This window comes from Anoplopoma fimbria, chromosome 1, assembly GCF_027596085.1.
Source record: "Anoplopoma fimbria isolate UVic2021 breed Golden Eagle Sablefish chromosome 1, Afim_UVic_2022, whole genome shotgun sequence".
Classification (NCBI taxonomy): Eukaryota; Metazoa; Chordata; class Actinopteri; order Perciformes; family Anoplopomatidae; genus Anoplopoma; species Anoplopoma fimbria.
Window position 1 is genome coordinate 20,944,525 of NC_072449.1, and position 18,033 is coordinate 20,962,557.

Here is an 18,033-nt window from a genome sequence, read left to right on the forward strand (position 1 = left end):
GATGTGACTGGTCCAAACAGGAGACGAGAGCATGACACATAAGCAATCAATGTTAGACCAAGGGAGTATTTTTACTGTATTCGTTTCTTACAATCATGGCTTGCTTCTCACTTTTTTACATGCTCCTATTTTCCTTTTTGCACTAGCCTAGTGTTCAATATCAAAGATTAATCACAATCACTGTTAAATATCATCATGTGTTTCAGGTTTTTCACTTTCATAGTATAGTTTGTTTCAGTTCAGGATTTCTTTCAGTTCCAAAAATGTGCTGTGATAATTCTGGGAGAAAAATGTTTCATGTACAAGTTTTATCATATGGAAAACATGTATGTTGCATGTTTATGACCATTTGACACAACATTTTTAAGTGTTGTTTCGGAAAACCCTGGCTTCCAATGCAACCAAACAGAAACCACTGAATGCAAGCAACTTAATCAATATCATTCGTCATTGTTGGTATTTGTTGGTATTTTTTCCAGCAAATGAAAAAATAATAAAAATATAGACACAGAGCAGGACGTTCTGTTTTTGACTCCAACTAAAAACCTGACTTCGGCTAGGCTTCTGACAATGGCAGATCTGACCATAAATATGACACCCAGCTTTCAGCTCAGGAGTAAAGAGGAGTAACATATTCCTCAGCCTGCATATTTAAGGACAGGGCTACTGTATGAACAACTGTGATACTTGAGAGACAGGGGTGTTACTCTAAATAAAGTATTTTTATTGAAGTCAAGCCCACAAACGTCTGTCTAGATGGTTGCTTTATACAAAAGTCATATCCGTGCAGAGCATATCAGCATACTCATAGAGGCATTTCATCTGAGTGTGGGGGACTTGGGAGTGATGTAACCACATGTGGGATGTAGGGTTAAGGGCCCTTACTGTATATATTACAGCATAGCAGCTGTAGGAGTTTTTGGGGGGCAGGCGGTTCTTTCAACATTTGGATGTGAACAGGAAGTGTTTGGATGAGTAGATTTAAGGAGTATACATCCAACCAGCTGATGAGCTATTTCCAATCTCACCAGAGATGGGCCGATTGATAACTCATGAATCAATACTTTGTTACTCAAACACTTGATCATTTGTTATTGATGCCTATGAAAAGGATACATTGTAATCTTTCACAACAGAGGCTATCTTGTTTTTTTTGCTTTAGGAAAGGATCAATTGCAGTTGTTCTGAGAAATGTTGGCTCATTTCGCCATGTATTAAGATTAAGAATTCCTTATGAAAGTGTTAAAATCTGTAATAGTATTTATTTTTTTACTTATGTTTTTAAAGGCTGTGCAAATAACAATAATCAATCAAAAGTAATTACTATTTTCTTATTATTATACTTAAAAAATGAGATCCTCATAAACAATAGTCAAACAGTCACAAAATGTCTAGTATCACCTATCCTTATGGGCCGCCTCTTTAGGACACAAATAGATATGCATAAAACGATTTCTTCCCACTGTCTTTCATTTTTCTTTCATCTCTTGATCTCTCTCTTCTTCACTGTCGTCCTTTGAAACAATTGCCTTTGCCTGAATGTGTGAGCTTTACTGTTAGCGATACGGTGTTTGATTTGATTCTCCAGCTGAGGGTTTGGCAGTCTCCTTGAGGGCTACTGTGAGAGAGGATTTTGCAAGAGAATGACTCAGAAACCCGTTCGAATGAAGCTGTGTGTATGAATTCAAATGTGATCCTGAGTGTATTAACCTCGGCGGGTGTGTTTGCGTGTGTGTTTGTGTGTGTGTGTGTGTGTGTGTGTGTGTGTGTGTGTGTGTGTGTGTGTGCGTTAAACCCTGCTCCACTGACACTCTTCCCTCCTTCTCCACAGAGAGAAGTGCCTTCTTTCGGTGACCCCTGTGGCTGCGCCTCTGCGCCTGTCCATGTCTGCCGGAGTTGCCAGCCACAACAGAAGCCCCAGGACTGCCAAACCCGTCCCCTTAGCCAGTCTCCACACCACTGACACCTTCCTCCTTCTCCCTCCATCTCCTGCTCCGTCCGCCTGCCAGACCTCTCTCCATCCATGCCACTCAGCCCTCCTCTGTGGAAGTCAACCACTCCCCCCTCATCTGCAGACAGAGCCCGATTCTGAAGGCATCTTTCATCGGCTCCTGTGAGCGGAAGGAGTCTCTGTGCTCCTCCTGTCCACCACAGCCTTCTTCCTCATCCCCCACCTTGTGTTCGTCGTTCTCCTCTTTCCTCCTCTCCTGCAGCCCTGCATCTTTTTTTATCATGGGCCAGCTCAAATCGATAATGTGTTTCACCATTCATCTCATCTGACAGTTCAGCCAAGGAGCAAGGCGAAAACCAGAACTGTGTGTGTGTGTGTGTGTGTGTGTGTGTGTTTGAGAGAACGAGAGAGAGAGAGATTTCAAAGCAAGCCCTTGTGGCCGTCACCAGCCAGGCCTTTGGTGACAGGCAGTGAAGGGTTCCTGTTACAGCTGCAAACAGACTATTAGGATGGGCCGCAGGTGGTAGGCGAGTCCCAGGCCTCACAGGCTTCACCTCAGAATCAAATCCTGGGGACTAAAACCTCTCAAAACTAGCTTTTTCCCCCATGTCCTTTACCTATTCTCTCTCATCATTTGCCCCAGTGTCAATTGAGAGGTACAGAACAGACGCACATAATTGCATTTGCTGGATATCTATTCTTAATCGCCCACTCCTGCCTGGTTCAAAATGGCGATGAACATGACGCAGATCCGGGACACAAAGTGGCTGACGTTGGAGGTTTGTCGGGAATTCCAGAGAGGAACGTGTTCACGACCGGACAGCGAGTGCAAGTTCGCCCACCCTGCCAAGAGCTGTCAAGTGGAAAACGGCAGAGTCATTGCTTGTTTCGACTCACTCAAGGTGAGTATGACAAACACCTGTGATCTTCATTCATCACTGCCATTGCTTCTCTTTTTTTTTTTTTTTTTTTTTGTGTTGACAAGCATTATCTTCAGAAGTTTTAAGTTTGATTTCATGGTTTTTGGGGGATGCTGGCCCTTGTTAGACCTAAAGAAAAGGTGTAGTTGGGGATTCATTCTTTAAACAAAAGGTTAAGCCATGGCAGGGGGAATACATATGTGTATAAATACTTTTTTAGAGTGTGCGTGTGTGTCTTGGTAAGCTGAGATGAGGCAGTAATCACATTAACATCTGTGAATCAGACTCAGAGTTTCCTTCACTGGCACATAACATTAGTGCAGGACTGTCAGTTGGCAAGTCTGTGTGGTTTGATCGTCACATCAACAGGCTGAATAGGAAATATAGAAGTAGGGCAGCACATTGTGTATTTCATGTTTGTATGTGAGTCTGAGAGTATATGTATCTGTGTTATTTCGAGGTCATGCAGCACAGTGGGGTGTTCTCAGAAGGCTCTGTAATATACTGTCTATTTTTGCCCTGGCACTGGGACAACACAATCCCACTATGCAGACCCCCCTCTCTCTCTCTCTCCCTCCCTCTCTCTCTCAGAGTGGGGGGGGGAATCAAACAGGGGAGAAGATCAAAAGAGGAAGGAAAATAGAATGGACTGGGTCGGTGCGTATTCATTGTGGCAAAAAATGTTTTCCTGATGCTCAAAGGCACAGCTGATTAGAATGTCTATAGTGTCAGCAGACTGCAACAAAATGGCCTGAGTTTGATTTTTTATTGTTCGTCATGTTATGTGTCAAACAACTCGTTTCTTACAAATTCAGTTTAAATGCTACTGTACAATAATGCCACTGATCCTAATCCTGGGAATCCTTCAAAATGATCTGAGCAATAACAGAAGTTGCAGGAAGGTAGTTTGAGTGGATGATGAGACACCGGAGACTGATGTTTGAGTCCTGAGTCACATGAGTGGTTTGTTTTAAGCAACAACATCACTAAGTCAGAGAGGTTTGTGTTTTTAATTAAATTGGAAATAAATGAAGATCCTACAGCAACTTAAGCAGTTTGTGAAGCTGTTATTTATGTCAGGTATCTTGTTTACCACTGTCAACATCTTAGTTTTGAGCCTGCAAACTAAAAACTAAAAACAGTGAGAATAACACTAGGTTTGCAGGTATTTGGAGATAACCAAAGAATTGGAGAAACAACATTTTTAGTCATTAATCATGTTTTCGTTATCATGAGGGGTAGAACAAATGAAAATATGTTGCCACTGAATGTTTTTTAGTATTAAACATTTGATAACAAGTTGATAAAAAATCCTCATAGTTAATTTCTCTCGAAATGTGCTGGCTACTTTATAAACATAATTTCTCAGTGGCAAAGTAACATGTCAACTTAAGTAGAGGAGAGTTTAAAATGTATATGCTATTTGCAAAACACATTATCTCACATCCCTTGATCATAAACAAACGCTACACTGTTCACAGTTATGGAGCCCCTACACTGTGGATATACATCTGGTCACACTTTTAATTTACCACAACAGTAGGAGAGTGTGTAAAGAGTCAGCTGTGGCTGCATGTGTCATGGCTGAGAGCCAAACATAAACACTGGCCTTTAGTAAGACAGTATATTATACAAAGATAAGTACATATGCATGAGGCCAGGCTATGTAGACTACAAGTCACAAACACAACATGTGCACACACACACACACACACACACACACACACACACACACACACACACACACACACACACACACACACACACACACAGACTGTCACACTGCGGTATTTCAGCCTGCTGCCTCATTATTCCAGATGCTGTAAATGTGTCAGATACAGTGATATCAGCACAGTCAATCTGGGTATTTTGGCTCAAGTCGAACAATGATTCTGGACCCTAAAGTTCTGTTTACCACGTTGTTCACATGTCCTGTAATTTAGCTCCTATCCGATTGGCAAGCAGGGTGTTATTAGGTGAAACTGGAGACCAGAGCTGGAAGTCAGTCAAGCCAGACTGGGGGATTTCTTGTTAAGTCAGGCACTGTGTTATTACAGTGCTGGGCTGCTTGGTTGGAGCTCCAATGGCTTGGGTGGGTTTGGGTTGGTACAGGTGAGACAGGAGTGGAAAAAGCGGGGGGGGGGGGGGCTGCATAAGCACCTCATGGATCATGAAAACAGACACGCAGGCTGAGCCGGAGAGGGCGAGAGCAGGCGCAGCAGGGAATGTGCGAGGAGGCGTAGCACCATGCTCAGCGCCCTTCCCTGCTCTCAGTGCCAGGGCATTCCACCGTCTACCTCCCCTCCCGGCCTCCATGACAGAATGATAGATCTGCTCTGTCTGCAGATGAATTTATAATACGTAGCTAGGCATGGAGGGAGGGGGCAAGGGGATAGGGAAGGACAGGCAGGAGGATGTGGAGAGAATAAAGGGAGTAAAGGGATGGAAGATGGTACACGTGGCTTTGTGCTCCTGAACAATTTGGCACACCACCCGCCCTTCATTCCTGTGCAAATGCAGGCTGGGAAAGGAACGGAGGGCCTGTGGCTGGAGGAATGAAAATGCATATGGATAGCTTTACTTTTTCTGTCTGGCTCTTTGTATTCACGCCGTCATTCTTTCTCAGGTTTAATAAATGCAGGTTGTTTTGTATCTTTTTATTATTAACCAGTTGCTTGCCAGTTGTTTTGTACGTACTGTAGATGTCTTTATTGCATACACTTCATTCAGTCTGGTGGTGTTATTACGATAAAAGGTCTGCTCTGTATGTGGTGGAAAGTTCCATATTATGGGTGGTGTTAACAGAGGACGGAGTGATAGAGGCGATCAGGAAATGAGTCAGAGGCAGAGACTCTGTAGGATTGGCTGATATCACAGAGAGACTGACTCTGTAATCACAACAGTAACAAAGAAAAGTAACCTGACAAAGACGTGAAGAAACTGTCTGGGTACATGGCACAACTTCAAAATGATTTCACATAAGTGCGTATTTGCTCATCTAGTATTTGAATAAATATAAGAAAAGCAATGGGGTTATTAGGGGGGGATAGAAGTGAATGGGTTCAATTAGCATTTTGACAGCTGAATTATAACAACTACTTCATCAGTCTTATAGCATATAAAATGTTTATGTGTTGTTATCGTCAACCTTGGCACAGGCAGAGAAACTATAGACTGTCCTCGCCAGAGAAATGGCAGGATTGGTTGTAGCTCAAATGCTTAAAACTACCTTTTTATGTTTTGCTGACAGCACTCTACAGGTGTGCTTTAACAAAACTTAAAAACAGATTTTCCACTATTTATTATTTGCATGACAACCTTATCCAGAGAGGTGCTGGATCAGAAAACACTCAAAAATAAACTGTTTTTCTGAAGGCACAGATGAACAACCAATTTTAGACTTGTCGGATAACTGTCTTTGCTCAAAGAAACATTTTAAAAAGGAGTTTTAGCTTTTCCTTTTGGCTATTGTCACAGGAATTCATTGCAGCATGTTGCTATTAGCAGCTGGAGACATTCATTGTAAGTGAATGAAAAGCGAATCCGGGGGTATTTAGGCTGACAAAATACAATAAACTCACCATTAGGCTGTGATGGGAAACAGGTGAGAGTCTGCCAAAGAGCCGCAGGAGCTCCCTTACAGCATGATGGACTGGCTATTGATGGCCACGCTGAAGTTGTCTCAGTGGGTTGAATTTGCATGTAATGTAATGTTTCTTTTCAATAAGATTTTCAACATTTTCATTGGAGCACGTTCCCATCCCAACTGACTTGAAAAATTGTCTTTGTTTACTACACAAATTGTACAAATTGTACTGGATTAAAGTCTTGTTGTGGCTTGTCGTGTTCTTTTGACCCAGCCCGCCCTATGTGGACAATCTTACACTTTACACCACGTCAATTGCTCTGAGATTGCAATAAAGAAGCAGGTGTGCTACACACACTAAAATGTGCCTCTGTACATTGATGTCAGGCAGTAAAGAGCACTGACCAAACTGCGGTGTTTGATGCATTGGCAGTTAGAAAGTGTTGTCTATTGACATTTGAATTTGAATCCACTGCAACTGTCAGACGCCACCGTTCTCAATGAAAAGAAACATAAGAGTAGAGATGCTAGCTGAACTATTGGGTGAGTGAAAATCCTCAGAACCCCTCTAAGCAACCAAAATGTTATATTGTTGAATTTAAATAATCCAATTTATTTGTTTCCTTACTACTGAAATGTAGGAAGAATAAAGGAATACAAGATAATTTGGTTTTAGTTTTTGGGCGTGGTTGCTGTAATAGCAGTTTTCCTGTCTACACAGATTTGTCTTTTTGTTCTCATTATATTTTAGCTCTAAATAGAGAGAGATTGTTACTCACTGTTACAAGCAGTCTAACAAGCCCACTCAGGAATTACCAATTTACGTGCTTCAAAGAAAATAACATTACATGAAATAACTTCAAAGTGGCCTTGGATATGTATTAGTAGTGATTACTTTGGGTTCTTTAGGGCATTGTGACAATTAAAAGCTATAAATAATGATAATAATTTTGTCTGTTAAAAGCAGGGAGAGGTTTGAAAGAAAAATGTTGCATGCACTTGGTTTTGACTATTTGAAATCTTCACATGAACGGATAGGGGTGGCAATTTGTACATCTTACCAGCATTCAACCTCAGTGTCCTCCAGCCTGTAATCAAAACTATGTTCTGCCAAATATATTCATTAAAATCCCACAAATTCCACACCACAAATTTATAATGATGAAACACTGCCATTACCAGGTTGAATAGACATTTTGACATTAAACATGTTGTAGAAAGGATTTGTGTAGTGGATAGGGTGCATTTTTCTAATTCATTATTCACACAGCTTTACCTTAACTTCAACCTCCAACTAGGTCTTTTTAGCACTTTCTCCTGGGACTCTGATGTTGAGATAACGTAGGTCAATATACTTCAATGTCATGTGTGGTGTTATTCATAATGTTATTCATAATGGAGGGATTTAATATTAACAAAATCCTACTCCCACTGTGTATTTTCCATTTAATTCATAAGTTTGTTATAGTCTGGTCTCCACCTGCTTAAGTGATGTGTGATAAAACAAAACCCCATGATGATTTTATGCTGGAATTTACAAACTTAGAAAATATTGACCCATGTTTGTCATAATGAATGGAAAGAATTTAGGTAGAATTAAAAGCATATCAAACTACCAATTTCTATTAACTATAAGGAAGTTGAACTATACCTTATTGAATCTTCAACCTCTCCATGCCACGTTGTATATCAATAAATGTGAAAATTGTGTGACCTCAGTCAATGGTTGAACATTTTGTGTAACAGTGATCCCCAAACATGTGACTTATAGAAGGTAACCAGATGTTAGGGTAGCTGTCCTGCATCAATATGAAAAGCTTGGAAAGCATTTGCTTTATCACAGTAGTCTCACACTCTCATTATTTTCTGTCTGAGAAGCCTAAGACATCCAATTAACTTTTTTGTTTATTGGCAAAATGTTCAAGGACAGTTGAGTAAATGTTGTGAGGGTCAATGCGGCAATCTGTCCAACACGGATGACAGTTTCACACTGAAATACAAGTATTTTGGATTGTAGCATTCAGTGTTTAGAAGTTAAGAACTAGAATAAATAAAGTGTGTCACATTCACAATCTGTCAGTAATTAAAAACTGCCTTATGCTTGTGGTAATTTAACATGTATTGTTGGTGATAAACTTTTAAGTTATGCTAATTGCGCATTCAGAGTACAGACTGACAAGAAATTTTCCATTTTCACTCTTTATATAGAGCCAGTATAACAAACGGCTCATAAAGAATGTGTTTGATAGAGAGCCATTGGTTTGATTTAATCTTGTTGGCTCATTGTCACACAAAGTGTTTGGTTGTCAGAATGAAAAAGTTCAACAAAGACAAAGTAAAAGTTCAACAGAGAAAAGGCAGAGAAACACTTTTACAGTTGAAGTATTAAAATCATTTGGTTTCAAGAGTTTTCTGGCTAGTGTGGCGCCTGACTGTTATTAACTGAAGACAAACTTGCCATATTTTTGGTTTCTCGGGGATGTTGATTTCACACTCAGTGGCTTAAAGGTGTGAAGACTTGATCAGTGAATTGAACAGTGAACAGTTGACGTTGAGTGAACAGTTGATATATGCTGTTTCAGGCCTCTTGGCCATTTAGCAAAACCAGTAGTAACTTAGACGTTGAATATGCTGATCTGCTCCAGTTTATTGGGCACTCCTCAGCCATGTTCTTTACTGAAAGGCCTGTAAAGGTGCTGTTATTGACTGGGCTTTATGAAAACGTGGTGCTATGTACATTAAACTTACCACACTGTTTTGGGTGTCATTATGCATGAGATTATCCTGAAGGTGATGATTGTGCTAGTGACGCCACATGTCCTTGAGAATCTGTGACCTTATTATTGCAATAACAAATTAGCATTCCTACGTGTCATTATGCTGTAGCTGCTGTGTATTATGTCCCCATAATCACTTTAAACAGCCCGTCTAAGGGTATATTAGCTGTCATGAAGTGGAGCCAGTGCCAGTGTGTTATGATATATTTCTTAAAGTTGAGAGCATAAGAAGCACTATTTCCCTAGATGCAAAAAAAAGGCTTAGCGTTATAAACCTATTTCAACATTGAAACAGTAGTTATCAGTGTGGCTCATTAAACCCAATCAAAAGCATGTATACACAAATCAACAAAATGAAAAAAGACTACCTACCATGTGGGACATTATTAGAGAAGCACATTGTAATTTAAAAAAGATACAGTCTTTTTTATATTTGTTCAAAATTCCCACAGGTACCTGAATTATTAATGGGATTTTAGAATTATAAAATAGAAAAAAAACAACACTGCAGCTTTTGTAAATACCATATTGTACTAGCTAAAGGAACACCATTAATGTATTTAAATATACAGTATGTGTCGTAAAACCCCAGCGTCTCAATCAATGCAGTATGTTCAGAAATATGTGACCACTGGTCAATGTATGTAGGATATGAGTAGCACTCTTTTTTCTCCTGTTGGAGTGGTCAATTATTAGAGGCTGGGTACAACTCACATGCACACATCCACAGACAGACATACATGTTCATATTGCATAGACAGCCACTCAAACATGAGCTAGGCAGCACATGGTGACCTACATAAACCGTATACTTCAGAGTCCTTGAAAAGACCCAATGCATGAAGAGGGCGAGTACAACCGGGAGAGAGAGAGAGAGGAAAGCGAAGAGAACAGATAACAGGAGAAAAGGAAAGGCAATATGTATAGAGATGAGAGCCCAGTAGAAAACAGAGGTAGATGTGTGTGTGTGTGTGTGTGTGTGTGTGTGTGTGTGTGTGTGTGTGTGTGTGTGTGTGTGTGTGTGTGTGTGTGTGTGTGTGTGTGTGTGTGTGTCTGTGCAGAGGGGGACAGCATATTTGATAAGAACTCTTTTAAAGGGAAAACGTACTCCAACAGTGTTAATCTGCTATGGATCTGTATTCCACTGTCATGCTCTCCGCTCACATCCTATCCTCTCATTACCTTTTGTTAATCTGTCTCTACTCAACCCATCCTACCCCCCATCCCTCCTTTATCCAGTGCTTTTTTTATCTTTCACAGACATCCCAGACACTTTCACAAGCAGATTTAGTTTGTTGTGTCTAGGCACTATTGACTTTATTGTTCTCCAAAACCTCAGTTATCTCTGTCAAGACAACCATGCGAGGTCAGAGTTTGAATTTATACCTTTTGGGGGCCGTTCACTAAAAGCTTGCTTTTGTGCGTGAACAATTCGGGCTCAGGGTAGACAGAGGGCCCAAACAGAGAAGTTATGCGTTTACAAATGAATCAGTCTATTGTGATGTGATCTTATATGCACTGATCCACCATTTTCAATACCTCAGCTCAGAGTATATCCTGCAATTCCTTATCCTATAGCTGAGCTCTCTTTTCTCCAAATCTTGTATATGAATGTTACTGTGGTAAAAAACACAGAATTTTATAATGGCATTGACTTAGAAACTGTCGTTTCACTGAGTAAGGTCAGTGCATATTCTTAAATATCCAATCAGTATTTTGACTTTATAAATAACAGTTATGTACACATACTGTATAACTGAAACATTTGAGGTATAAGAGGACCATCAGGAAGTTGCTAAACATTTAATGATGTATAATATTGCCATGTTTACCTACAGAGGTAAACGTAACTTGAAAATGGAAGCTAGTTAGCTTAGCTTGCCATGATTAGTACTGATTCCCACTAGACATACTGTGCACTTAAGTAGAGGGCTACTCTAAATAAAAAATAATATCTGTTACAATTTTGAATCGATGAGTTCACAAGTCAAAACAAACACCAAAGATATAGTTCCTGATTTCCTAGCTAAACTCCTGTACTCCTAACTGTTATCATCCAGCACTTTGCAGATCTGTTTATTGAAAACATATTTTGTGCCCCATTAAATAAGATACACCATACCTGCTTCATCACATAGCTCAGCCTACACAGGACATTATGACAGAAGGCTCTTCACATCGCCATAAAGTAAGCAGTGAACACACAGCCAGCAGCTATTAACTTTGTCTGGCTCTATTCATGAGCGAGTTCTCCCTTGAAATGTCTCCTCTAAATGTCTCTCTGTCCTTAGAGAGGCCACCATTTTTACATCCATCTGTGGATACGCTGCCTCAGCATACACCCATAAACACACACACACACACACAAACATATCCATCTTTAAACATGCTGCATCAGCATGGAGACATGACACAACAACATCAGAGCCAAAATACATACAGGGGCATGCAGGAATAGCCCTTCACCACATGCAACCGTCTCTCTTTCACCTTTTGGCACCCATCATTTCTCCACTTATCAAACCATTAATGGTGCCTCAAACTCTCTTCATGCAAATGTTATCCCGAAATATGACTGAGATAGTTTTCATTACACCTGGGTGTTTTGTACGAGGTTTGAGGACCCTGGAGGTTTAGGCAGTCTGAAGGTAATATCAGCATTTTCTCCGTGCTGAGTCGTGACGTCCCTTTGCTATTGCTGCTCCTGCTGCTGCTACTGCTGTCGTGAACAGAATATCTAATCAATTATGGCCTGATCCATTCCCGTTAGTCTGTCTCATCCCCCTTTCCCCCCCCTCAACAATCTAACTCCCTGAGTCCTCCAAGTAAACTGATCACCCCTTCTCCTACAAAAACACACACACACACACACACACGCTTCTCTATCCACCTCACCGTCTTTCGACTGCTTTTAAAGCATTTGTAATTCTTTGAGAGAGATGCGGTAAAGCAAACATTTGAATTAGACTGCAGAGAAGTAAGGTGTACGGGGGTGGAGGGAGAAGTAGATGAAGAGTGGGAGCAACCGAGCATTAATTCACTCCAGGAAATCAAGTCGTCTGCCAACTTGAACACCTGCTTTTGTCCGTCGCGCGGTGCCGTAAATATGTCCGCCCCTGCCATGCCATGCCGTGCCATGCCATGCCTCCATCTCCTTTTCCTCCTCTCTCTGTCACTGACCCTCTGCTCTTCATCTGATCTCCAGGAGCCCAGGTGCAAGTCGCATCGCTCATGTGTAATCCTCTCTACTTTCACCCCTAAACAAAGCACACAAAATGTTTCTCACCACTGCAGTCACCCGCACACACGATCTCAGTAAAGCACTAAGAGTCCTGTGATATCTTGAGCATTCAGCTCAGGTAGGTAATCACGTTAGATAGGCTTTGTTGCCTGGTTAATGGGAATGCAACAGGCTGGAGTTTGGAGGCTGGGCAAGTTGCTCACTGCTGTGTTTTGGGGCATTTTTCAAATGATTATGTATGCGTGCGCCATTATGAAAGCTTAGCATGATAGCTCTAGAATCCTGACAGAAAGGAACAATTAAACAAATTAAAACTGGACGGAGAGAGTTTGGATGATCAAAGTGAAATCAAAGGGCAGACGAGTGAAGTCAAAAGTGACTTGAAGCGTGAGACACGACATGTTTATTTTATAATAATGAAACCGCAAACTTAATATAGGCTACATAAATTGTCATATAATCTCTGACTGCTCCATCTACTGCTCAGCATAATAAAAAATATGCTTGATATATGCCAGATATTCAATTTGTTACCAAAGAAGTCCAGCTTGATTGATGCAACTAATGCAACGCAGAACATTTTAATACCAGACACATTAATATTTAACATTATGAAAAAAATTAGATTTTAGATTTGTAATTTGTTTAAGTTTTGCAAACGTTTCTTTCTTCCAAATGACCTCCATTCCCGAGGGAGAGCAGTAAACAAGGCTCGACTGAGAACGACTTCTGTCTCCGAGCCCGTCATTACCAGGTTTGTTGTTTTATTTCCCCTTCCCCGCAGTTATTAACATGCATTCATGAATTTACTCATTGCCCCCATCACTCACTCCTTTAATTAGAAAATAATCAGAGTTGGATGAGAGGTTCATTAAATCTCATCCTTGAGAGCCATCAGCCGCAAACACAGGAGTGGGATATTTATCAGGCTTATGAAAAGAACTCAGATGCCTCCTCTCGCTTTGTTTCCTCTGCTGAGTACGTTGGTTTGGAAGACGGAATCAACAGACTTAGACAGAGCAATGTACAAGTGATGAAGCCAAAGGAAAGAAATGATTTTAATGGGAGGAAGCAATAAAGTGCGAGATTGGGAAGGGAAGTACAGAAGGGCAACGGAGTGGGGGAAAGACGGGGAGAAAAAAGAGATAGTGAGATCATTATAGAAGTGCTAATTAACAGAAACCACACTGTTTAGCAGCACTTTGTCTCCATGCAATATTGATCCTTTATGACCGGTATGGAGCGGATGTTTTTTTGCTGCTTTCAGCGTGCTCTTTACCTCTTTTCTGCCTACCAAAGTTAATACATCAACTCTGTATCACTGTCTTACAGCGACCTGTGCAGCCCATTTGTTTTAGTTATTTTGCCCCGAAACATGCAAGTCATGCAACTCTGCAGCAAAAACAAAAAGAAGCTGTGATATAAATGACCCAAGCAGCCAATTTGGTTTGCGGAAATGCCTGCTTCTGTAATTGCATCATCATGACATTAAATATGAGGCAAAGAATGTGTCTGCAGAGACAGGCAGACAGGAGGGTGTTGTCAACATGCAGATAATAGCCAGAGAGGAAAAAGAGTGTGCAGCAACCAAATGGAGTGAGAGGGAGTGAAAGAGTGATGGATGGGTGCAAAGACATCAAATGGTGTAACATGGACAGTGATGGACAGATGGAGAGGAAAGAACAGCAGATAGATGGTCTATGGTGACAGGAAGTAATAACACAGGAGGAGAAGTGTGGAAGTGAACGGGAGTCGTGTCAGTCGTCTGTTCGTCGCCTGCAAGATTGAAGAATGTCTGTAATATCCCTTTATTGTTATGGTGCATGTTGCAGGGCTTGCTGTTGGACATTGTGATTCTTCAAAAAGGCTATAACTGGATTACAGCGGTATCAGGCTCAGCCATCAGAGAAGGAAACAGCAGCTGTGTTGTGTTGGGTCTGCCGACAGCACTCTGTCTGTCACCGTGCTGGCTCTCACTGCAGCTTTACCTGCTGATGTTCAAAGTCTAGACTGGACTACATATCACAAAATATGTGATCTAAACGACACAGGGATCACCAACAGATCCTTATTGTTCAATAACAAATATTGTAGCTTCAATTAAATTTTAGGCCACATTTTTATCTGACCATTATCTCTTTTTAATCCAATTTTGGCTCATGATACACAACACTACTTTTGTGACTACATACAGTACGTGGCAGCGTCATCTTTGGCAACGGATGAGTCCATTTTGAGGGAGGCTGAGGGAAGGCGATCACCCCGCTCTTTGCTGAAGTGGTACAAGCCGACTTTGATCAATGTGGATCGATGTGGATGAGTGTGCAGCTCGATGGCACGATGTGGTGATGGTCCTCTGCTCCGTCGGTGTGTGTGTGTGTGTGTGTGTGTGGGTGGGGGGAGGGAATTAATACGCACTGTGTCATGCTCTTCTACATGATGTATTGCGCCAACAAAACATATCCCTAACCTCTAAATGACTCCGTCTCTATTATGTCTCCTTGTCTCTCACTTTCGCAGGAAAATGTGTAACGTCAGCATGAAAACATAAATAAACTGATGGATCTTACATTAAATTCTGAAACTCTTTTTCATCTGTTTCTCGTTCTATTGATTGTTCCTTGTTTTGTGTTTGTTTAAGTTTCTGGGTCAGGCTTCAGTTTGAGGATTTTCCAGCTCTGCAGTTGTTTGTGGTACAAAGGATTACATGCTGTAGCTCTGTATTACTGTTATTTCCCTTTGTGATTTTAGCTTTGACGGTTTGTCTTTTAAAAAGGGAAGCTGTGTGTGTGTGTGTGTGTGTGTGTGTGTGTGTGTGTGTGTGTGTGTGTGTGTGTGTGTGTGTGTGTGTGTGTGTGTGTGTGCTTGCAGGGGGGTATCATCACTTTATGGAGTAATGAATGCTAATCCTCTCTTATCTGCTTTAACCTCAAGGCAATGACACTAGCTGCTGATGCCAGTACAGTGACACCCTTCATTGGAGTAGAATAGGAGTGTGTATGTCTCTGTGTGTGTGTGTGTGTGTGTGTGTGTGTGTGTGTGTGTGTGTGTGTGTGTGAGCGCAGACACGTGTGCATGCAAGAAAAGATGTCTCTACTGGCGTCTGACAACCTCCTTCTAGTCTGTGAGTTGAGCGCTTGAGGGTGTGGTCTAGTGATAATCTGCCATGTCCTCCATGACTCATCAGAAGTAGAATAGAAAATAACATTCCAGCCCTCTGACTCTACTGCATCTGATCCTGACTTGTTTAATCAGTTGAAAAAAAACATCTTCATTTGATATTAAATCCCGCCTATGATTACTTTACATATGCAAAGCAGGCACATTAAAAATGCCTGTGTACTCATGAGGCTTTGTATTGTTGTTTGTGTCCACTCATGCAGTTTTCAGACACTGAGAGCAGCGCTGTGCCCGCTGCCAACGCGTTGGAGTCACTTAGTGTAGCTGCTAAAGATCACAACACAAACTTAAGGCAGATGCCAGTCTTAATTAGCGGGCATCTTTTGTTTATTCACAATTTCATCTTCTCCTTTTCTTTTTTTTTCACTGTCTTTTTCTGTAATTTTTTGTTAAATTTTCGCCCATCTTTTGATGGAAAACTTAATGACAATGGCTTTGGAGCAAAGGAGATCTAGACATGAAAAAAGGGGGAGGTTTAGATGTATTAAAAAAAGAAAAAGAAAGAGGTCTATTCCCATCAGCCAGTGAGGCCCATATATCTCCAGAATGAGCATTACAAAGATGGGCAGAAAATAATTAGGCCTAAAAGCTGTTGAATCCTGTGTGCCTGTTCACCAGTCTTCCATTAAGACGGTTTTAATGGGTCTGCTCTCTGCCTGCCTCCTTGGCACAGTGAATGGGAGATAAAGCCGAATTAAACTCAACTTTAGCGATTGTAAATAAAGAACGTTTAGGCTGAGTGTGAAGGGAAAGATGAAGGCAGAAAGAAAAAGATGAACGGATAGATGATAGAGGAAGAGGGTTAATTGAAAGAGAAATAGAGAAGAAGGGCCAGATCTCATGGGCTGTGGCTCTCTAGACATCACTATCTCTGTGTATGGTGTGTGTGTGTGTGTGTGTGTGTGTGTGTTTGAGGGGAGATAGTGTTGTAGACCTAATAAGAACAAAGCTAATTAGAGAGTTTGCCTTTCGCAATTCCATGGGGTTCCCACAGGAGCCAGGACAACACTCGCCACCTATACTGCACCCACCAGAGAGAGAGAGGCACTCTCTACAAACTTTTTCATTTTCACTATCTAGCTGATTTTGCAAGCAGCCAAAAAATAAACAAGTCTAAGCTATATCCAGCTGACTAGGTGACTTTGACATTATATTTAATTATTTTATCACCAACTTTATTTCCTTTAAAATCTAATTGTTATGCTTTTGGCTGGCGCTCGGCCAATGTGCCTAGCCAGTTTCGATGTGTTGCATGTATGTGATGGATAAATAGTTAAGGGTCTTATTCATTTTAATTGTTTTTTTTGTTAGTCAAACTCAGAGTTAGTAGTTGTCTTTTGGTTGTGTGCATTTATTTGATTTAAGCAGCATCCTCAGGTCTTTTATCCTTTGTAGTTCCCCTCAGTTGTTTGTTATTTGTAAATCTAAGTTACCAATGAAATAAATAACCTCAATGTAATAAATAACTTTTCTCAAATCCATCTGGTTTTATATTTCTTTACTTTCCCCTAGAGAACTGGGTCGTAACATTCCTGCTGACTTTTCAGACTAAGAGGAACGTTCACTTTCAAAGCAGTCACCAACAGTCCCTCAAGGGTTCTGGGCTGCCCCACTGTGAACTATGCAAGTGCTTTGCAACTGAATTTTGAGTCTCTTACGCACACTTTTGGAAATATGGAATTCTGCAGACTCTGCTTAAGGGAATAACCCATAATTCATAGGGTTGTGACATTAAAACAGCAATGACAGTGGAAGCGTTAAACAAAACAAAATGATAAACAGACCATGGAGTGAGTTACTTAAAAGATGTCTTCTGGAAGTATAAACACACATGTCACCTTGTCTACTTGTTTGCCTTACAATAGCAAGGTGACTTTCAAATATGTTAACTTGGTAAACCAGTAATGTTTTGCTTTGCGAACAGCAAACACTCCGGTTCATCAAACCACTTATGGCAGGGCTTATCAAACTTTTTGGGTCAAGGAACCTGTCACATTGGAGAAAATCTATCAACCAATTTACCCCCTCGTTATTGTAACACCGATCAAGCATATGCCTACTACAATTAGTATTCTAGCTATTGGAACTATTTGTATTATAAAACCTTTCAAACTAAGTACTTTAAACCTGTTTCATAATGATAAACAGAAACATATTTTCAACCTAAATCATGTTAATACCACTCATATACTAATATATTATCAATATAACAGGGTTATTTTATTTAAACTGCATTTGGCTCTCCTTGACTTTATCCTTTTCAAGCAGTTGATCTTAAAAGCTTACAGAAACAAACAGTAGCAAGACTGGCATAGTCCTAGTAAATCCAGATATTCAAATTTACCACTCGTAAGTTGACTTTAAGTAGGTGCTTCATC

The 18,033-nt window shown here is 40.7% G+C and overlaps 1 protein-coding gene across 1 annotated transcript in view; it reads left to right on the plus strand.

Moving 5' to 3' along the window:
• Positions 1-2,619: 2,619 nt before the first annotated feature.
• The window catches only part of LOC129096732 (muscleblind-like protein 1), a 42,990-nt gene continuing 27,576 nt past the window's right edge, over positions 2,620-18,033 (plus strand). The window contains exon 1 of the mRNA XM_054605358.1: positions 2,620-2,853. Within this exon, the coding sequence (XP_054461333.1) occupies positions 2,680-2,853 (174 nt within the window). The 5' untranslated portion in view covers positions 2,620-2,679. The remainder of the gene's footprint in view (positions 2,854-18,033) is intronic.